This window comes from Electrophorus electricus, chromosome 9 (genome assembly GCF_041902795.1).
Source record: "Electrophorus electricus isolate QZ-2024a chromosome 9, ASM4190279v1, whole genome shotgun sequence".
In the NCBI taxonomy this organism is placed as follows: Eukaryota; Metazoa; Chordata; class Actinopteri; order Gymnotiformes; family Gymnotidae; genus Electrophorus; species Electrophorus electricus.
The window spans coordinates 18,722,103-18,744,372 of NC_137505.1; the positions used below are offsets into that span (position 1 = coordinate 18,722,103).

The 22,270-nt window shown below is 46.7% G+C and overlaps 1 protein-coding gene and 1 long non-coding RNA gene across 17 annotated transcripts; one reads left to right on the forward strand and one right to left on the reverse strand.

The window, feature by feature from the left end:
• The first annotated feature begins 1,004 nt into the window (after positions 1-1,004).
• pikfyve (phosphoinositide kinase, FYVE finger containing) lies at positions 1,005-21,395 on the forward strand. 16 transcript variants are annotated; one of them, XM_035522820.2, is made up of 44 exons: positions 1,005-1,793; positions 3,238-3,428; positions 4,203-4,241; positions 4,456-4,614; positions 5,364-5,375; positions 5,914-6,023; positions 6,274-6,445; positions 7,194-7,401; positions 7,897-7,923; positions 8,213-8,302; positions 9,073-9,208; positions 9,412-9,569; positions 9,778-9,889; positions 10,118-10,265; positions 10,368-10,586; positions 11,077-11,139; positions 11,225-11,354; positions 11,556-11,736; positions 11,863-11,937; positions 12,027-12,134; positions 12,267-12,407; positions 13,018-13,144; positions 13,370-14,595; positions 14,714-14,820; positions 14,937-15,008; positions 15,149-15,320; positions 15,411-15,589; positions 15,860-15,973; positions 16,065-16,173; positions 16,333-16,487; positions 16,635-16,731; positions 16,902-16,962; positions 17,057-17,197; positions 17,314-17,434; positions 17,536-17,631; positions 17,730-17,813; positions 17,916-18,010; positions 18,146-18,205; positions 18,471-18,647; positions 19,080-19,183; positions 19,386-19,514; positions 19,854-20,115; positions 20,215-20,289; positions 20,868-21,395. In XM_035522820.2, exons 2-44 carry the CDS (start codon positions 3,248-3,250, stop codon positions 20,981-20,983), a joined length of 6,348 nt encoding a protein of 2,115 aa, XP_035378713.2. In that variant the 5' UTR covers positions 1,005-1,793; positions 3,238-3,247; the 3' UTR covers positions 20,984-21,395. The 16 variants fall into 16 exon arrangements, with proteins under 16 accessions (XP_035378713.2, XP_081576801.1, XP_081576802.1 ...); XM_081720675.1 differs by having other exon boundaries at positions 14,720-14,820; XM_081720676.1 differs by having other exon boundaries at positions 13,385-14,595.
• LOC145659262 (uncharacterized) lies at positions 16,296-17,996 on the reverse strand. Its single transcript, XR_014125278.1, has 3 exons — positions 17,866-17,996; positions 17,000-17,191; positions 16,296-16,434 (listed from the first exon to the last, which is right to left on the reverse strand). It is a non-coding gene; the product is annotated as an uncharacterized LOC145659262 (long non-coding RNA).
• Positions 21,396-22,270: the final 875 nt, after the last annotated feature.

Sequence of the window (22,270 nt, forward strand, 5' to 3'; positions counted from 1 at the left end):
CTTTTACCATGGGCTCGATAAGCCAACTCACACTGACTTATAACACAGCACATTTTAAGAATAATGTAAGAAAATATAGGTGTTAATATGAATGATGTAGGAAAAGTACATTGTTATATTACCCATTTGTACACTCACTCACGCATTAAATGTATTGCAGTTTCAAAGTGAAATAGCCTCGTGTGTGTGGTGTGTCTGAAAAAGTTGTGTGGCATCAGCAGACTTGGTGTCTTCTGTTACATGGATACACTGTCCTTTTGGTTTTGAATTTACAGCAAGGACATTTTTTGAGTAAGCTGATTGCTCTCCAAGTTAACTAGGAGCTTCACTGTTTTTTTAAATGCTAAGATCAAAAAAACCTGTTAAGACGAAAGAGCCGTTTTCCTTGAAAGGATAAAACAATGCTGATTTTTTTTTTTTAGTGCGAGACACACACGAGGAAACAAGGAACAGCATTTTATGAAAGACCAAAAACAAAAGAAAAAAAGCAAAAAACACAGAAAGCGATATTGCAATCACAAAACGAATCTCTCCTATAGTGGAGACCAGAGACTCAACCAGAGGCCCCCAAACACAACGTGCTTCCTCGTGCGGTCATTGCCACTCAGGTCTTCTGGAAGAGGGGCTATTGTGGTGTTCATTTATTGTGGTGTTCTTTTACTGTGCTGTTCTTTTATTGTGGTGTTCTTGCTCCTGGATGAGAGGAGTTTCAGTGGTCACCGGGGCCTTGAAGACGCTGGTTCTCTGGTGAGCATGGCCTCTGGTGGCCTGTTTGGCAGCCAGACTCAGGAACAGTTCACCCTAAGATGTTCATGTGTCCTCCTGGATTGGAGGAGTCCTAGCCCGCTGGTGGGGCACCAAAAGGAGCATAAACATGTTGTGGTCTGGAAGATCTCTGTTCAGCATAAGCAAAGCACACAAGACAAGTATGCAAGCTGGCTGTTTCTAAAAAGAGATGAGTTCATAAATTCTGTGAGATTGGAATGGTTGTAAAGTGTTTTGTACAGTATTCATTTCCAGATGCCTTGGCACAATTTGCATAGAACCAGTGATATCACTATTCATAACAGAATGAATTATTTTTTCACTGATGCAAGAACTGCATGTTAACATTCTGAAATAAACTCAAAATATCACTGTTATGATGTATTAAACTGAATGTAAAAAGAGAGAAAAACTGTAATCTTTGTAATTATAGTCTGTATAATTCTGCCTGGAGTTTTGTGGGACTATTACCTTCCTTTGCTGTTGAAGTGTTAACATACGTTATGTTGATGGCATGCACCCTATATAAAGGCCTATAGCTAAATGTACAATTACAATTTTAACATGTACGGTTAGTACATTATAATTTGATAATTTACCAAATGTCAGTTTTATCCATGTTATTTATCCATGTTATTTGCTTTTATTTATTCCGCGTCCAGTTACACACCTTGCCGTTTACATATACCTAAAGGAGAATGCAGAAGTAGTTGTTAGTTGGTCATACACATCTACCTAAAATATACAAGCTAATGGACTTACATCAGTAGATGGTTATTTATTATGTATTATTTATTCATTCATTCGTTTAAGCCACATGTACTCTGTGCGCAATGAGTGAAGCCCGTGATCGACGATTCTGTGTTCCGCTACTTCAGACTCGTTGCCGCACTCTTTTTTAGCTAGCAAGAGGACTATGTAACTACACCGACCGTATGAAGTTGATTAAAAATCCATGCCGGACTAGTGACATGTGTTATTATCTTGGTGTGGGTGGTATAGTTATGCTGTAGAAGACAATCGCACAGGTATGCGTCATTTATGTCTGTATCTTTAGCTAATGATTCAACAGATCTGAACTAATCTCCCGGGGGCAGCTATCTTAGCCAGGCTAGCTGCGCGAGACTGGGCAGCGTTTTGCTGAACTATCAGTGAACTGCTTAGCAGCAACTTTTAGGAGGCGACGTCATTTTGTTGTAGTTCGCTAGAGCTATCTAACAGAGTTCAAAATGTATAATGTATATAAAGGTATACACTCCTTGAGCGTCGTAGCTACGTCTTGTTTGTGCTGAGCAGCTAGCTAGCGTCTGGGTTTCACAGCATTAGCGAAAGCGCTAGGCTAACGCTAGCTAGCGCGGCCGTTATATACCAACATAACGCGGTTGTCGGGTTTTAAAGCTTAGTATTTTCTTTTTCGGCGTCTCGCAATCGGTTTCATCGTGCGAGTTCAGCTTTACCAGCTCACGCTGGCTTAGCTAAGCTAACGGTGAGTTACCTCACACTAACGAGGCTGTAACCAGGCTGATGTTGCATTAAACGGTTTTAATGGCAGCCCCGCAATAAACGGAGGCCCGGTCCATAAATCGCACTCATTATGAGCTCTTTTGGTGTCTGGTGCCTTTTATCACATCACATGACATGGAAACAACAGTTGGTGTGTGCTGCCGACAGCCCTGTAACGTTACTTTCCTAGCTAGGTTAGCTGTTCATTTAGAATAAGTGTATCTGGATTTAATGTGTTTTAATGATATATATGAGTTGCAATGACCTGTTCATTACGACCGGATTCAGTGACGTTTACAAAGCAGTAAGGTATGATCTTGACAACATGGGTTCGTGTTTCGTGACAGGAAAGTCACTGTGAACTATTCAGTGTTTAAGAGGGCTGGTTTGTCTCCTTTTACAATCTCCTACGTTTAATACTCAAGCTTTCAGCCTCCGCTTGTTTCCTTTTAGTTATCTTTGTTAAATGAAACAGTATTTGTGACAGATTTTGCTAACCAGAAAAACAGTAATAGCGATACATTTTTTTAACTTGTTCTTCTTATTTTCAGTTTTGTTACACAAATTGCTTTAAGCAATGTCACGCTGAATTCATGCTTTCTTATCATATGTTCATCCTTTACATAGCCTCTGAGCTTTGTAGCTCACGCATATGATTGGATTGGATTTTTTTGTATTTTTCACGGTTAAAATGATCTTTCAATCAGATTATAAATTAATGTAGATTAATCACTGTACATTGTTTTGCTTGTGCCAGACCTCAGATAGAGGGATCCGTTCACTGAACTCATGCATCATTTATAAACATGCTACCAGAACGTGAACAAGTTTACATTACGCCATGAGCCACACCGTAAAGGAAAACGTCTTTTCGTTCCTCTTAAATTTATGTCCATTGCACAAGCCTCAAAATCTTAACATGGTCGGTGTGGTGCCCCTATTCCCCTTAAAAATGTGTGTGCTTCCCAGGAGCAGTGACATGGCTGCCGACAACAAGCCCACTTCCTCCTCATCCATGCTGGATTGGAGTTCTGAGCCCCCCCTGTCACCTACCAGTCCCTCCCACCTGACCCACTTCAAGCCCCTGACCCCTGATCAAGATGAGCCGCCGCTGCGTTCAGCTTACAGCTCACTAGTCAGCCTGTTCCGCTTCAACAGAGGTGACTGATAATGCCTTTGCACACCTTACGTGGCGCTTACCAGGGATACTGGTTTTGAGTGTATTAGAATGTCCTTTATATGCAAATGCATACAGACAGAGAGAGGGAGTGTGTGTGTGTGTGTGTGTGTGTGTGTGCACGTGCACGTTTCAATTTCTGGTCTTTCATGTTTTTTGTTGTGTACTTCCCAGTTTGACGGTTGTTTTTGTTTGGCTGTATGGTTGCTTGGTTCCTTTTTACCCTTAGCATACAAATTTGGGGATGTCTGTAATAACTTAATAACTGGGTATTAACTGGAAAACAGCCAAGAGTCTTGTGACTTCATGTGATTTAGAAGCTGCATTGCCAAGAAACCAGTAGGCTTATTTTTCACACAATGTTATGTGGTTTTAGCCTCTCCCAGGCTGTTCCTTCCCATTAGCAAATAGCACTTAGGCACAGAGGTGAAAAGGGGCCTACCCAGACAAAACGATACTGATGAATTTGAATACCTGGCAAAGGCATCTGCTCAGTTATGTTGTTCCGGAAGACAGGTTGAGCAAATGTATAATTGTTATTGAGAATTAAGGTTTTAAGAATTAAAGCAATTATATAGTTTAACTAATTCTTTAAATAATTTATTTCGCTAGAAGTAGCAGTTACCTTTATATTTTTCATTAGATTGTCACACGAGTCTTTGAACAAAACAACAGAAATATCTGTCTGCATAACCAAGAGTAAATGTAATTACAATAGTGATTAAACATCTAATCTTTGCCCTTTATTCTTTTTTAGAAAAGTCAGGTGCAAACATTGCACCAGCAAAAAAACTTGGTAAGTGTGGCCTTGTTGCACAAAAATACACAGTATAGAAAGGAAGAATTAAAAAAACAAAAACAAACAACTCACGATTCGGGGACAACCAAACAAAAAAAAAACGGCAGCGGTGGAGACAGTCTGGTAGCTCGCTGTCCCAGCCTTACGCACCCGCTGCCATAGCTGTTACCGACACTCACTCTTGCTGCCTGGTCTCTCCGTCTGCCTCCAGACGAGGGACGGCCTCCCTCTGCGACTGAGAAAACCGAGTCAGCTTCTCCGTCGCCGCAGAGGGAGCGCCGGAACTGGCCCAGTCCCACTCTCTCGGCCCACGGCTCGGCAGCGCATCGGAAACATTCAGACCTGGTCAGAAGACCTTCCACCGCCTCAGGTACAACTGCACACGTTGGCTTCTCTGTGTTGTCCATCGTTGTCTTTAACACAGCTGGCTCAAATGAATCTCCCACATTTCAACACTTTTCTTATATATCTTTAAAAACTGCTATTTTAATAAGCCATGTTTGTTTATTTTTTCATTGCCTTAATTGATTGAAACTCAAAAGAAAAATACTTTTGTGTAGCTTATTTATCTGGCATTTTTACACATTTAAAGGACTAAATAGGAATGGTAACTCCAGTTCAGCATGGGCTTCTTCAAAATATTATTTCCTAAAATGGATCATTAAGAAATGCACATAAAAAAAGGTTAAAACATATGGCTTTTCTTTAAATACTACAGGATCTTTTATTACATTTATGGCATTTAGCTGACACTTTTATATAAAACGACTTACAATTATGACCTAATACAACTTCTGCAATTGAGGGTGAAGGGCCTTGCTCAGTGGCAATTTAGAATTGGTGGGGCTTGAACCAGCAACCTTCTGATTACAAGTCAAGTACCTTAACCACTGAGCTACTACTGTGTTTGTGTCAGACAGGGAGGATTATTGCAGTGTTGTAGTTCTCCGTTCTCTGGGGCAAGCTTTTTTGGTGTCTGGGTAGCACATGGTGCTTGTAACACCAAGGGTATGTACATTGCTCTGGATAAGAGCATCTGCCCAAAGCAAAAAATGTTATGTGAATGCATATAATATAAATACAATATAAAGCTTTGTTTGTATTCTTTTCTTTTCACAGTGGAATGGGAAGGTGAGGGTCCTCTCTCGTTTTGGTTTTTTATTTGTTTGGGGTTTTTTTTGTTTGTTTGTTTAAGTGTGAAATGTTTGTCTTCTGAAGCAAAAATTGTTTCATGCTTGAATTTAACTGGTGTGTGTTATTAATACCGGTGTCTGAGAGTGTGTGAGTGTGATGTGAAAGTCTGAGCATGTCACGGTTCATTGAAAGGCAGTCCCCTGTACATGCCTGAAATTTTATTTGCCCATAAACATTGAGCCATTGTACATATTTTAGAAGAGCTGTAAAATAATCACACATGCACTTTTGTTATTGTATTTATTTGTTCTATTAACAAAACTCATTAAATCAATTTATGTATTCACAACAATTCCAGTGCTTATGACAATTGACATAAGCTGTGTGCCCAATTTATGAAGGAGATGAATGACAAATTATATGCTCATTATGTACAGAATGAGCATGAGTGGCCGTGTGCATATTCAGAATTGCATGTTTGATCCTTACACTATATTGTGCACCAGGCTCAGATTTTGTGTGCATGTGCTTCTAGATGGACGTCGAAAGTCAGAAACTCCTCTTGGTAGCCATGACCCCCGAACAGCAGTCCAGCTTCGTACTGCTCTGAAGAGACTTAAAGAGATCATGGAGGGAAAGAGTCAGGTGTGAACAAGTAGTCTTCTCAGTTGAGGCTGTTTCGTATTACAGTTTTGGCCTGTTCCGTAGCTCAGTCCAGTGCTTGTCTACACGTACAGATTCCGTAGACTTAAGTCTGGTCGAGGCCTTGTTGATGTAACCCTCCTGAATGAGTTACATATGGCATTGGGACTGGTTTTGAGTAGCACGCGTTGGACAGACACGATGGCGTACTGTCTTGTAAACCCCCCCCCCCTGCCCGTTGCTGCCACACTAGGACAGCGACCTGAAGCAGTACTGGATGCCGGACAGCCAGTGCAAGGAGTGCTACGACTGCAACGAGAAGTTCACCACCTTCCGCCGTCGGCACCACTGCCGCCTGTGCGGCCAGATCTTCTGCAGTCGCTGCTGCAATCAGGAGATCCCTGGCAAGTTCATGGGCTACACGGGTGAGTGTTGACGGGCAAGGGGGCTCCGCATGGGCGTGCCGGGCGCCTCCGTTGCCCTTTGGTTCGTCGGAGGTGTGCTCTGAGAAGGACGTTTGTGCCGTCCGGCTGAGGGAGAGTGCGTCTCGGTGCTGGACGCCGTGTTTTGAGAGGTACTCTAAAGTAGAAGGCAGAAGGGTGTGAGGGCAGACACAGCTGTTGGTTCTGATTAGGATGTAAGGACAGTCCCGGCGTGGCGCGTGCGTACGTTTGCACTTCTTGTGTGGTTTGAAAGCATGTCTTTTGGGAGACTTTGCACAGGTAGAATGGTTCTGCAGAAGTTGTAACCTGTGTTTACATAATTATACATGTCTTTGTGCTCTGGTTTAAATACTGAGTGAACTTTTGATAGCCTTTAAATTACTAATATGGAATTTAACCAAAATGTTTGTTAATCTATAATGTTGTTTAGTTAATAGTTAAAATTACTGTGAATTACTGTGCATTGAATTTCTGTTCATATTACACAGAGCTATTTGTTATGTAATTGTCAGTTATTGTCACCTTTGAATGAACGGTGGCCGTGCAACTTACTAATGCATCACTGGTGCTTTTACAGGGTAACGCCACTAGGCGGTGAGAAGGTGCACATATTAGATGGAAACCTAGCCGTTGTCATCTTTTTAAGTCCTCTTCCTCTTTTTTGCGCGTGTGTGTGTGTTTGTGTGTATGCGTGCGCGTCTGTCTGCATGCATGTCCTGCACACTGGCAGGAGACCTGCGAGCCTGCACCTACTGCCGTAAGATCGCGCTGAGCTACGCGCATTCGGCTGACACAGGCTGCCTTGGGGAGGACTTGAGCGCCCTGTCCGACTCTCCTTGCTCCGTGTGCGTGCTGGAGCCCACCGAGCCGCGCACGCCCGGCGGCGGCCGCAAGGCCAGCCGAAACATCTTCCTGGAAGAAGACCTCGCCTGGCAAAGGTAAACGACAGGGCACTGCCGGGGAGAAAGAGGGGAAAGAAAAACGACCCCGTTTCCTAAATTCGTCACTTGGGCCAAATTGCGTGCAGGTTATCTTAAGCCCATACTGATTCTCATTATGTGCTGTTTGCCACCTCACTCCTTCCACCACACTGTTTTATGTTTGCTCTGCTACTGTGTACCTTGTGTGTTTTACCTTAAAGTTTCATCTTGGCTCTCACTTTTCTAAGTCATCTGAAAAGCAGAAGTGCTTGATTGCTGTTCAGTTTGGTCCTCCTAACCCCACAACACTGTAGGAGGTTAAAGTCTGTGCATGCATTGGTTTGGTTTGGTTTCTTGGTTTGTGTGTGTGAGGTGTGTAAGAGAGAAACCAGGCAACATTTCCTTTATAACAGCTGCTCCCCCTGGAACTTGCCCAAGCAGTCACTTTCTTCAGCTCATGTACTTCCAGTCTTTTCTCAAAGCACATCTTTTCTCCTTTCTCTTCATGCATAGAAAAACTGCCATTGGGATGAGGAAGAAGTGAGTGTCCGTGTTCTTAATTTTGTACCTTTTATTGCTTTAACAAGAGGTTTCAGCTCTAGATCTAATGGATATGACTTTCTCATGCATGGTGCTTGTGTCCCATACTAACCGAGTCTCTGTTAGCATATCCAGGCAGTGGGAAGTGAAACACTTCACGATGTGTGTGTGTGTGTGTGTGTGTGTGTGTGTGTGTTTGTGGTGTGTGTGTGTGTGTGTGTTTGTGGTGTGTGTGTGTGTGTGTGTGTGTGTGTGTGTGTGTGTGTGTGTGTGTGTGTGACTGGTGCAGTTTGATCCATCAGGAGTCTCAAAATAGTGGCCTCAGTTCTAGATTGTCAGCCGTGCAAGAAGACTTGGGCAAGTCCCCAGCAAGAAAGAGGTGTGTGAAAATGTATATTTTTGTGTGAATGTGTAAAATGTGTGAATATTTTCATAACTGTGGTTTTCCTAAGGAAGTTATAGATGATGCCTTTTACTTGTTCAGAGAACATGTCCACTGACCAATGAACAATCTACAATCTAGCTAACAATTATCCTTAAACATTTCCAAATCCCCCAGGCTGCTGCAGAGTCCGCATCCATTTTTAACGAGCCTCCACTAATCTCCTACAGGAGAGACGAAAGCATCAAACATATGCTCGTCAATAGTGAAATAATATGGTCACTTGAGTCACAGATGTGGTACTGTATGTGCTCCATGTAAATGTATTAACACAGCCACTAGATTATCTAGCTCAAAAGGGTTTAGTTTTCGTAAATTATCAGAATCTGTTGTTATAAGAGAGGTAATTTGCTGTACATTGTAGAAAAGGTTTGCTTCATTGAACTTAAATACTTTTCTCATGGTCATATCATTTACAGTGGCAAGGCATTTTGAAGCTAATGAGCATTGCAATAAGACGTATCTGTTTGTATTGCCAGTTGTTTCTATGGCAACAGTGAAAATTAAAATCAAAACAAGGGAAAAGAAGTGATCTATGCCCTCTGAACTTTAGAATGAATGTGATGAGTGTTAGGATTTAAACATCTTACTCTTTTGAACATAAACTGGTTTCACGTCTTAGAACTTGAAAAGTACTTTGGTTGCATAGCTGATTAAGGGCCTTTGATTGAAAAGTTTTGTTTGTCTGGAAACTCTTTGCACTCTAGGTCAGCTAGTGTGACCAATTTGTCTCTGGACCGTTCCGGCTCCATGGTTCCCACCTACGATAGCTCTGTGAGCCCCCAGGCCAGCCGAACCACATCCAAACCTGACCACAGTGAAGAAGAACGCAAGATCCTTCTGGTACACACCCTCCTTCCTCAACATTTCATACAAACTTTCAAAAGTTGCCCTACTGAATCTGGGATGTAACTTGATATCAGCTTCAGGACAGCGTCACACATTGTTTGCAAACTGTCATCACAGTTTTACAGGGTTGGTAGGTGTCAGATGAAGGGTTTTGACTGTCCTACATTTGTTGATTGGTATATTTTTATTTAACATAGGATTCATCACAGTTAAAAGACCTGTGGAAAAAAATCTGCCACAGTAACACAGGGATGGAGTTCCAGGACCACCGTTACTGGCTGCGCACTTATCCCAACTGCATTGTGGGTAAAGAGCTAGTTAACTGGCTCTTAAGAAATGGCACTATTTCTAATAGGTAAGAACAGAAATTCCAAGCACTGTCAAGCACCTAGTATTCAAATGAAACTTAAACTTTGCCATCCTCAACTTTGACCTCAGATCTAAGTGCTTGGTTACTTCTGATGCAACTTGGGTTCAAAGTGTGGCAGCTTGACTATTGGACCTTGGTGATTATTAAAGGCACCTGAATATCTTGAATATCTTATGATCACCTTTTCCAATAGGGCTCAGGCTATAGCCATTGGACAAGCTTTGGTTGATGGGCGCTGGCTTGACTGTCTCACTCACCATGATCAGATTTTCCGTGACGAGTATGCTCTGTATCGCCCTCTGCAGGTCAGCTTTAAAATGCAAAATTAAATAATCATGTCGTATTACTTCATAAGGTTACATTTTATGTAGATTCAGATATCGATGTGAATGAGAATGATGTGTAGTTCAGCACACTTTTTTACAATTGTAAATTAAAAATGTTTGGAATTTGTAACAATTTAGATGCGCTGAACCTTCATACTGTGATTGCTCAGATTTTGTTTTACTGAGGATTGCCTTTCTTGTCTGTAGAGCACAGAGTTCTCAGAGACTCCGTCCCCAGACACTGACAGCATAAACTCCGTAGAGGGTCACTCCGAACCATCATGGTTCAAAGACATCAAGTTTGACGACAGCGACACGGAGCAGCTAGCTGATGACAACGATTACATAACCCTCAGTAAGAGCCCTGTAAGACCCCAGCCCTCGCTGGTGGATCTGCTTTATTGTGCTTCTGCAGTGCAGGTCTGACTCCCCGACCCGCTGTTTCCCCGTTGTCCAGACTCGGCCAGCCCCAGCAAGCGGACATCGGTCAGCAGCTTCCAGTCGGCGGTGGACAGCGACTCAGCTGCCTCCATCAACCTGAACGTGGAGCAGGACAACGTCAACTTCCACATCAAGAAGCAGGCCAAGTACCCCCATGTGCCCCCGCACCCGGCCGAGCAGAGAAGTACGGTGCACCCTGACCCTTTTGCCCACGACCCCGACTTCCACGCACCATGTGAGAAGAGGCCGAGGGGCCAGTGGCCATCTTCGCTTGCCTCCTGTCTTACTGCATGGAAAACGGCACTAACTCGCTGGCCTGCCTGGCCAGAGGCATGACTCGCCTTGCGGTCATTCCTCCTATTTAACAATAACAACAAAAAAAAATTCCCCTATATAAAAATAACATTCATCCCACAGTCCTTTGCACAACTTCAAACACGTGATTTCCACTCTTACAGTCTAAAATTAAGACTAATATGAAGGATAGTGTATGTCACACAGAGCCATGATGCATGCAGCCACTCCCCTGTTATTCCTCCTTTTAAAAACCACACTTAAGTACGGTTCCTCAGACAGTATCCGAGAACCATGACCATGCACAATCTGTCACAATACTAACCAATTCACACCGACATCAGATCATTCATTTAATCTAAGGGAACATTTCTGGAAGCACTTGGGGATATCACACTGTCCCTGTCTCACTCTCTGCCTTTGTCCTGCAGCTGAAGTCCTGGTCTCTGAAGACGGAGTTCAGCATATATCCATCAGCGATGCCTTCATCAAAGGTACACATTTGTCAGAACCTGCATTCTGCCGTGGGGGTTAAAATCGCCGTGCCAGCCTAAAGGCTGTCTCTGGGTTTTTTTGCAGAGTCTCTGTTCAATCGGCGTGTAGAGGAGAAGGCCAAGGAGATGCTCTTCACCCCCCTTGGATGGCACCACAGCTCCTTGGACCAGCTGAGGGAGGAGAATGGGGAGAAGAAGGCCATGGAGAGACTTCTGTGAGTCTTTTGGACTCTTTGGAGACTAGTCACAGATCATGTTCTTAGGGCAACAACTGAACATGAACTGAATTACTTGATATGACGTCGTCTCTGCTTTTTGGAGCCTACTGGGAAGACTGGTGCTGTAGCCGTTTCGCACCCTGTCCTTTTCCAGATGTATGCCCAGGCTTCCTTTAACCCCGCTCTGCCCCCGCCCAGGTCGGCCAACCACAGCCACATGATGGCGCTGCTGCAACAGCTGCTCTACAGCGAGTCGCTCTCTCTCTCCTGGCGTGACATCATCGTGCCCGTGGTGCGGCAGGTGGTGCAGGCGGTGCGTCCAGATGTGCGCGGCTGTGACGACGACATGGACATCCGCCAGCTGGTACACATCAAGAAGGTGTGCGACGGGGCGGGGCGGGGGGGTCTCGATCTGCACGAGCAAAGAGCAAGGCCGTAAAACTCATCCCCATGAGCTTTATCGGTCAATTGTGGGGTTTGTTTGTTTTTGTTTTGGTTTTTTTAGATACCCGGAGGAAAGAAGTTCGACTCCGTTGTGGTGAATGGTTTCGTCTGCACGAAGAACATTGCTCACAAGAAGGTGGCGTTTTTTCCTTTCTCTCATATATATTCTCTCACGTACATAACACTGTTGTACTTTTACTGATTCTCGGTTCTTTCATTTTGTAGATGAACTCCTATATCAAGAACCCCAAGATCCTACTGCTGAAGTGTTCTATTGAGTACCTTTACAGAGAAGAGACAAAATTCACCTGCATTGACCCAATTGTGCTACAGGTAAACCACTCTCTGACCGAAGCTTGGTTGATCTTTCTTTGACTAGAAACAACATAAAACTTTATTGACGTTATAAATTTATTGGCCTTACTGGAGTTTAAAACTGCTGGTTGTTGGTGCCGCTCTTCATAGGAGCGAGAATTTCTGAAGAACTACGTGCAGCGGATAGCGGACGTGCGTCCCAACCTGGTCCTAGTGGAGAAGACAGTGTCGCGCATCGCCCAGGACATGCTGCTGGAGCACGGCATAACCCTGGTCATCAACGTCAAACCTGTTAGTGGCACTTCTACACCTGCTATTTCAACCCCAAAGCCCACCTGTTGAGATCATTGGTTTGGTCTGTGTGGGATGTGCTTTTTTGATCTCTTGGTTTTCTGCTTCGGTCTCTTAGGCAGGAATGTAAGAAAGCAGAGTGGAAATGGGGGAAGGACAAGCTCCAGATTTATTATAAAAATCATGAGAGATTAACTAAATATCAGCAATCAGTAAAAACAGCAAGAGATACATATTTTTCTGATATGATCAGTAGGAACCCTCACAATCCCAACATCAGTGCTGTTTCCCATTTTGATATGTCTAATGACGTAATAAATTCCATCAATCATGATGAGGAACAGGAAGGCCATTAGATTTGCCATTATAGCATCAACCTATGGTCCTCCTGAAGTTAACTCTGCATTCTTAAATACTCTGCGTTCTTAAATAAATTTGACCCTTTGTCATTATCATGCCTAACTGGTTTCGTAACTCATACGAAACTCTCAACTTCATGATTCGCAAGGGTTTGGTTCCTCACAAATCCTGATCAGCGCTCACTGGAGAATTCAGACATGAAACATAGTGGTTTGTCGGCTTTATTTAATATTCCTATCTGTCTTTATAGCAAGTGTTGGACCGAGTAAGCCGAATGACTCAAGGGGATCTAGTCATATCTATGGATCAGCTTTTGACTAAACCACGTTTGGGTACCTGCCACAAGTTCTACCTTCATTCCTTCCAGCTGCCCAACAGTAAGTGCGTTCATATGTAGTTGATTACACTTTACTTATTAATTTAAGCAAAACAAAAATTTCACGTATTAATAATCACCTATCAACGCATTAGAATATATTGTATACCCAAAGTGTTATTTTCTCACTAAAATAAAATGATATAGCACTGTTTGATTTGTATGTTTCTTGTTTTGGAAATGGAACTTTTATTTATCCAACACTACTTGTTTCGTACCAATGTAGCCAATGTTCTAACAGATGAGATGAAGACGCTGATGTTCTTTGAGGGCTGCCCTCCTCAGCTGGGCTGCACCATCAAGCTTCGTGGCGCCTCCGAGTATGAGCTGGCCCGGGTGAAGGAGATCATCACCATGATGGTGTGTGTGGCCTACCACTCCCAGCTGGAGATCTCCTTCCTGATGGATGAGTTTGCCATGCCCCCAAGCCTGTCCAAGAGTGCCTCCTTCCCCTGCCTGCTGGAGAGCACTGCTGGGGAGGAAGAGAAGGAGGCTGAGCGGGAGAGCCAGGGGAGCGGGACAGGAGCCAGCGAGGAGCCCATTGAGCTCCCATCGGGAGACGACTTCGAGCCAGGGCTCCAGGAGCTCATAAGAGGCCCCAGCAGTCAGCCTTCCGAATCCTCCCTGAAGGAAGGGGAAAGCCCCAGACTGAGCTGCCTGAACTCGTCCTCGTCCACACTGGGGGGAGAGGCGGAAGAAGTAAAGTTCTCCACGCCACTGTCCTGTGCCTCGAGCCGGCTGCCCGTGTCCCCTCCGTACCTGATCTCAGACTTGGAGGGGATGGAGGAAGAGGAGATGAAGGCCGAGGCGGAGGAGTTCGGAGTAGATGAGGGGACGGGCTTCGAGATGCCGCCTCCCCCCGCTCCGCTCTTCAGAGACCCACTACAGGACGACACGGGCCTCTTCGTGACCGAGCAGGTGGCATCTGCAGACGACCGCCTCAAGTCCATCTCGGCCTGCTTCAAGCAAGAGCTGAAGGACATCATCCTGTGCATCTCACCCATCATCACCTTCCGGGAGCCCTACCTCCTGACGCCGGCCGGCTTGCGCTGCCCAAGCCGCGACTACTTCCCCGAGCACGTCTACCTCTCGCCACTCCTCGACAAGGACTTCAAGGAGCTCGACGGGCGCCGCAAGCGCCTCCTGCTGAAGGAGCCGTCCGCCGGCGCCGGCGCCTCCCTGAGCAACGGGGCTCCGCCGCAGCCGCGCCCCGTCCTGCAGCTGCCCTCCCACCGGCTCACTACGGCCCGTCTGGCCCAGCAGCTGGGCAGCAGCCAGGAGCTGGCCCGCATGCTCGCCGACTACCGCGCCAGGGGCGGGCGCCTCCGGCAGCGGGACGCTGACCCCTTCGCAAACTCCGCACAGGCTAACCAGGCTGCCAGGGTGCCGGCAAAGGCTGACAGTGAGGAGGAGAAGGGGCCAGGGCAAGGCGACGTGACCTGGGCCACCAAGGTGAACAGGGCCCCTCTGGGAGTATGCTTTCCGTCAGCTTCTGTTTTGGTTTGGGGGGGGTTGTCTCTGAAAATGAAATGCTTGTAAGAGTTCATGCAGAAGTATCTTTTGTATTAAGGGGCAGATAGACTGCCTGAATCCAGTAAATCATCAGCGACTGTGTGTGCTGTTCAGCAGTTCCTCATCCCAGTCTCAGAATGCCCCAAACCCCTGTGTCAGTCCCTGGTAAGCCCCATTTAGTCACCTTCCTTACTTCTCTGTGTGTCATATCAGAATGTGGTATTATGCTGGTTTATGACTGTAATTATTATTCTACCGTTGCATCTGCTACATACAAATAGGATTGTGACGATGGAATTTTATGGAAAGAATGACCTGACACTTGGTATATTTCTGGAAAGATACTGCTTCAGGTAAAAAAAAAAAAAAAAAATGTAAAAAAAAAAGACCAATTTCACTCTTTTAGTATTCATTTTTATGGAATACAACTGTGTGTGTCTTTATTTCTTTCTTTATCTCTGTCTTTCTTTCTGTCTTTCTTTCCTGGATACAGGCCCTCTTATCAGTGTCCCAGCATGTACTGCGAGACTCCCATGGTGCACCACATCCGGCGTTTCGTCCACGGCAGCGGCTGCGTCCAGATTGTTCTGAAAGAGCTGGATTCCCCCGTGCCTGGATACCAGCACACCATCCTCAACTACTCCTGGTGCCGACTCTGCAAGCAGGTATCTCGGCCAAGAGAACAGACGGTGTATGCCCCAGCGGTTCTCAGGCCCAGTTAGACTCGTACAAGCCCCTTCCCTCTGTGATGACAGGTAACTCCAGTGGTCCCCTTGTCCAACGACTCCTGGTCCATGTCCTTTGCCAAGTATCTGGAGCTGCGTTTCTACGGCCACCAGTACACGCGCCGCGCCAACGCCGAGCCCTGCGGCCACTCCATGCACAAAGACTACCACCAGTACTTCTCCTACAACCAGATGGTGGCCTCCTTCAGGTGAGCACCTTTAAGGCTCCGCTCGTTCACAAGTCCGTGTTTTCATGGTCTTAATGCAGCCGTCATGTTTTATCTCCGTTCTTTATCCTTCGTTCTGCTCAGTTCCACAATGTACTGTCCCCACTAAGCAAAGCTGAAGTCGTGGGCTGGTGCCAGCTCCGTGAATCATTCCTTCGATCCGTCTGCCCCTTCACACGGTTCTCTCGCGGTCTGTCACCGTTCTCGCGGTTAGTCACACGCGCTAAACGACTTGCTCCTTCCACTCTGCAGCTACATCCCGGTGAGACTGTTGGAGATCTGTCTGCCTCCGCCTAAGATCTCCATCAGGAACCAGGGCCCCAGCAAGAGCAGCCTGCAGCAGGACCTCAAAGACTTCTCTCAGAGGTAAGACTCCTCCTTTTGACCCCTCTGCATCGCCCGTTCCACCACTCTCCTGGTGCGTGGATCTGACCCTCTCTTTCTCTCTCACACTCAGGGTGACGCAGGTGTACGCCGCAATAGACGACCGGCTCACCTCCCTGAAAACGGAAACCTTCAGCAAAACCCGAGAGGAGAAAATGGAGGACCTGTTTGCCCAGAAGGACGTAAGGTTTCACGAGCGTGTCCGCGTGGCAGTGTCTTGACTTCCTTTTGCATGGGCAGTGAGCAGGTTTGCCTGATAACGCTTCGGCGATTCAGGCCTGCAGATCGTGGGCACCTCAGACGTTGGCGCCCCTGACCCCTCCCACTCTGTGTTTGAGCAGATGGAGGAGGTGGAGCTGCGCAGCTGGCTGGACAAGCTGCAGGCTCGTCTGCAAGCTTCGGGCGCCGACTCGCCGCAGCAGCTGCAGGCCGTGCTGGAGTCACTGATCATAAAGAAACAGAATCTGTGTGAGGCCCTGCAGTCTTGGAACGGCAAGTGAGTGCACACTGAACATTACACGGGCTGACTTCTGAGTAAACACCCCGCAGAGAGTCTGATCGCGCGCGCGTGTGTGTGTGTGTGTGTGTGTGTGTGTGTGTGTGTGTGTGTGTGTGTGTGTGTGTGTGTGTGTGTGTGTGTCAGACTGCAAGATCTTTTCCAGCTGGAGAAGGGCAGGAAGCGCTTGTCTGTTCCACCCAGTCCCGGCAGACACAGACAGACCACCGCTGATGACAGCAAGGTATGTAGTTTTAACAGGTCACCTACAGTCATGTGTATAATATGCACAATGGCATGCTGCTTCATGGCATATCATTTAGCTGAGCCTGGAGGGTTTTTCTGTTGAAAGTGTATGTAGTAAATCTGTGTAGGAATTAATTTATGAAACTGCTGTGTTCATTTGACTGACAGACTAGTGTTCTGGAGTCCTCCCCTCGTAACCCCTCCCCTGTGGTACAGAATGGGGAGAAAGGTGAGTCGATTGACCATTAATGGACACAGAAACTTGCCACTCCTCTGTGATCAACGTGTTCAGTTGACTGACGGCCCCCTTTCCCCGATGGCAGAGGACCGTCACCTCAGCACCCTGCCCTCAGGCTCCGGCTCGTCATCCCTGCTGCAGCTCCCGTCGCCCGCAGAGCAGTGCTCAGAGCCGTTAACGTCTGGACCTTCCTTCGCTGACCAGGACTCCATCAGCATCCCTGAGGGTGAACACGCTCACACACACACACACACACACACACACACACACACACACACACTGTTCATTTGTGGATTAAAATGGTGTGAAGCACCATATCTCTATGCCCTCTTCCTACCTCAGATGTGTTTGATGGACACTTGCTTGGCTCTGGTGACAGTCAAGTGAAGGAGAAGACCACCATGAAAACCATCCTGGCCAACCTGCTGCCAGGAAACAGTTATAACCCCATTCCTTTCCCGTTGTAAGTATGCAATCACCTTCCTGATCTGTTACACACCTGTATACCAAACCCCTTGTTGAAGCGTGGTGTTGTATATCTTGGTCCCCTCATTCTGGAATTAGCGACCCAGACAAGCACTATCTGATGTATGAGCACGAGCGAGTGCCCATTGCGGTGTGCGAGAGAGAGCCCAGCTCCATCATTGCCTTCGCTCTCAGGTACCCCGCCTGGCCACCCTCCACGTCCTCCTAACCCTTCTCATGCCCCGCCTCCCTACTCCTGTAGTGCCGCTCAGACGTTGTCGTTTGCCTTGCAGCTGCAAGGAATACAAAACCGCACTGGAAGAGCTTTCGAAGACCACACTTAAGCCCCCTGGGGACGACGGCTCCCAGACCCTCAGGTCCGCATGCAAGTGCAAATGAAGTTTGTTGTTTATTTGCATGGATACGTACGGTTGGGGCTGTGTGCACGTGACCAAATGCGTCCTGTTCCCTGTGTGCAGCTCCGGAGAGACCAGGGCGAAGAGCAGTCCAGCCAAGGTCAATGAGGGCAGCAGCTCCCAGCCGGGCCGCAGCAGCGTGGACGCCGACGCCCTCAGTGAGTCACCTGCTCCGGCTCACTGAGGGAGCAGCGTGCCGATCTCACCAGGAGACTGGTTGTGGTTTTGAGCAGCTATGAAGCATTTAGTCACAGGTTCTCTCTCTCTCTCTCTCTCCCCCTCCCTCTCTACAGAGGACCCTGAAAGTGGTGACAAACAGATGAAGCAGTTGGGAAACCCTCACATTGAGCTGCGTGAGTATTAAACATCCTGAAGTCCAATGAAGGCTAGCAGGCACCACGTATCTAAATTCCCATTTAATATTTTAATCTTGGGCAGGTAAAATGTTAATGTTTCTCAAGACGCATGTATTAGTTATCGTGACTTGATCATCTGTCTTCTTGACCAGTTTTGTTTTTTTTAATTAGCATTTATTGTGGTTAGTCACTGAGTTTGTGTTATAACCCAGTGGATGTTTTTGCCCCTCCTGCTCACATTTGCTTCACGTTTCCGGCGCAGAGTTCTCAGACACCAGTGCAAGGTTCTACTGCCGCATCTACTATGCAGAGGAGTTCCACAAGATGCGGGCCGAAGTGATGGAGAGCACGGAGGAAGACTTTGTCCGCTCGCTCTCACACTGCGTCAACTGGCAGGCGCGAGGCGGCAAGTCCGGGGCCGTCTTCTATGCCACTGAAGGTGACCCCTCACACACACACACACACACACACACACACACTTACTCACACACACACACACACTTACTCACACACACACACACACACTTACTCACACACACGCACACACACAATTACTCTCACACACACACTTACTCACACACGCACGTGCACACACTCGCGCGCGCATACACACACGCGCACACACTCGCACACGTACACACTCACGCGCACACACACTCACACACGCATACACACACACGCGCACACACACTCACACACACACTTACTCACACACACACACAGGCGTGAAAGCAAGGCTCACTCTTGAGTTTTCCCACTCAAGTCTGATGGGTTTTTGTCCTTCAGGATCCCTCTGCTCTCACTTCTCCCCAGAACGGTTCTTGTAGTCTAACTGAGTGCTGACCCAGCCCCTCTCTGCATGTCCCTTCAGATGATCGCTTCATCCTGAAGCAGATGCCCAGGTTGGAAGTGCAGTCTTTCCTGGACTTTGCCCCCCACTACTTCATCTACATCAACGGTGCAGTTCAGCAGAAGGTAACTGGGTTTGTCCAGCGGTCTGCTGCCTGGGCTTACCTCATTAGAACTCGCCCTGGCTAAACTAGACAAAGACACTCGTCTTGGTGACGTGCGCATACAAACGTGGCCGTGATCAGATATGGGAGTGTATTCGCTGCATGATGGATCGCTGCTTTGTTGTTGTTGCGTGTTCTCCACCACTCCCTCCTGCGTTCTCCAGCGGCCAACGGCGCTTGCCAAGATTCTGGGAGTCTACCGCATCGGCTACAAGAACTCGCAGAACAACACGGAGAAGAAGCTTGACCTGCTTGTGATGGAGAACCTGTTCTACGGACGGAAGATGGCGCAGGTGGGTCGGGTGGCTGAGCGCGTCGGCTTGCTGGGGAGACTTAACCCGGGCTGGGGCGTTCTGTGGGCGCCAGGGGTCGGCCGGCATTTCCTGTCCGCGCGAAGGGATGCTACGGAATTAGTCGTTTTTGCCTAGCCACGCGTCTCACGTGCCGGCGCCGCGATTCGGCGGCGTTCTCTTGCCCGCGCTTTCAAGCTCTTCGCTTATCGTTCCTCGCGGAGCCAGGCTTGGAGCCTCCGGCCGCACCATTGTGGTCCTGTGCCGACAGAGTAGCTCTTTGTCCCGGCACTCGGAGACCCAGGCTGGTTCTTCCCCTGCTCTGCACCTGTCCCGTCCCAGGTGTTTGACTTGAAGGGCTCGCTACGGAACCGCAACGTGAAGACGGAGCAGAGCAAGGAGAGCTGCGAGGTGGTACTGCTGGACGAGAACCTGCTGAAGTTGGTGCGGGACAACCCGCTGTACATCCGCTCCCACTGCAAGGCCATCCTGCGCGCTGCCATCCACAGCGACGCCTACTTCCTCTCCAGTCACCTCATCATCGACTACTCGCTGTTGGTGGGCCGCGACGACACCACCGGGCAACTTGTCGTGGGGATCATAGGTGAGCGGCCGGGCGGCGCCGGCAGCAGGCGCAACTTTTGTGGGGGGGGTGTTCCTTCTGTGTGACCAGTGACACGTACGTGTAACCTTCTCTTTCCAGATTACATCCGGACGTTCACGTGGGACAAGAAGCTAGAGATGGTGGTGAAGTCCACGGGGATTCTCGGAGGGCAAGGTGCGTTCAAGCCCGGTCCCGCAGTGTGAAATTTCTGTGAACGGATCGTTGTCGTGTGGAGTGGCTTTGATTTTTTTTTTCACTGCAGGTTTTTCATGGTAGTTAATAAGTAAATAAGTCATCGATTTTGCACATTTGCATGTGTTTACATCTGGTGTAGTTGTGTTCTGGCATATTATGACTAACTGTTTAAGGCCTCGTCCACAATAACAGGCAAATAACGGATTTTGCCCATTGCCCTCACTCAAAGCAGTTGACTGTGGCGTGTAAAAGCATTATGTATTAAGGTACTATGTATTAAAGTATTATGACATAGGAATCATAGGTCAGACCTCGTACATGCTCACCTTATGCATTGTTTTTGTGCTGTATTGTGGATGTGAAACTTCTGGCAAACGAACCGAAAAGGCTAGTGTAGCCAGAAAACAAACACGTCGCGTTTTCCACTTAACCTGCGTTGGTAGGGACTGGACTGGACATGCAGTAAAGGAAGCGTGAGCACTCCCAGGTGTAAAGGCATGCGGGGTGAGGTGGCATGATGAGTCGCACTGTAACGCATGCTGTCTCGCCTCCCCTAGGTAAAATGCCCACGGTGGTGTCGCCGGAGTTGTACCGCGCCCGCTTCTGTGAGGCTATGGACAAATACTTCCTCATGGTCCCCGACCACTGGACAGGCCTGGGAGTTAACTGCTGATTGGCAGAGCTGGGACCAGCCTTGCTGCTATTACAGAGGGTCCAGGGACTCACCACTGGCTTTGGGATGTTTCTAAAAACGCGTCCTGCTTAGGTGGGTGGAGTTCAGCACATCGGCCTCCTGAGGAGCTGAAGGAATACCAGCGAACATTCCGCTACTCACAACATACGGATTTTAATCTGTATGTGCACACACAAGCGGCAGGTGACATCCTGCCAAATTTCATCTTACTTGAATTACCAAGTCACAGGGTTGTAAAAAGACCCTTTAGGAGTATCGCACTGAAACAAATGAACAAGCTAGGTCCCTCAAAGTGTTTACGTATTTATATATTAATAATCAGCGCTACAGACGATGTAAATGTTTCTCATAAAATGTACAGATGTATGTAATTAAAAGATTATTAACACTGTTTGGGTCAGGTTTCTGTTTTCATGTACTTTTTCTCCAAGTACCTTGTTTTATATTGCAATTCTTGCCAGATCAACACTGGTACCAGTGAAGTGGAATTAGTAAATGTATTTGATACATTTACTTCAGGTATATTTCACAGACTGTCGAAACAAAGCCAAATTCTTCACTGAACACCACCTAAAGCAACAGGTTTCCTTCTGCACTACTGCATGTTGATCCTACTACACTCGGTCATTATCGTTTTTGCCACTAATTACTGATTAGTTGAATTGAATGCGATGTTAATTAAAAGTTCAAATCAATGCAATATTGTTTCCAAAGTAAAGAGATTTTGAAAGCCTAACATCCAAATTGCAGATAGTGTTAAATGAAAAAATTCACAACACATTGTTAAAACATTTTATATTATAATTTTACAATTTATATAAAAGGATGTTTAGATGACAACCAGCCTTCAGCATTTCATACTGTATGAGAAAGATGTGGCACCTAGTAAGATTGTCATAATTGGCAAAGCTTAATCTGCCTGAATACCAATAATACTGTGTCTTTAAACCAGGTAGTTATCCAATTCATGAAAAATGTTTCATGTAATATGAGTGCAATTTCTGTATTGATGCTGCTGTGGTTAATGAGTCTGAATACAGTATGTGCTACGTACGGCGCTAATGTCATGTATATTGCGTGTATAAACACAGCATGCGCACACACACACACACACCCCAACACACTGGAGAACAGCACACTAAAGAATCGAGCACCCATACTTCCTTAAAACACCTTTTCACATTTTCATCACTTACAGCTCCCAGAGACATTACCACACTCATTTTAAAAACACAAAAACCAAAGTTTAAAAAGACAACAAGGCAC

Coding starts and splice junctions, on each gene's coding strand:
- pikfyve (XM_035522820.2), top strand. CDS start 3,248: ATGGCTGCCGACAACAAGCCCACTTCCTCCTCATCCATGCTGGATTGG. Junction 16,732..16,901: donor CCACCGCTGATGACAGCAAG/GTATGTAGTTTT, acceptor TTTGACTGACAG/ACTAGTGTTCTGGAGTCCTC. Junction 19,515..19,853: donor ACGGACGGAAGATGGCGCAG/GTGGGTCGGGTG, acceptor GTCCCGTCCCAG/GTGTTTGACTTGAAGGGCTC.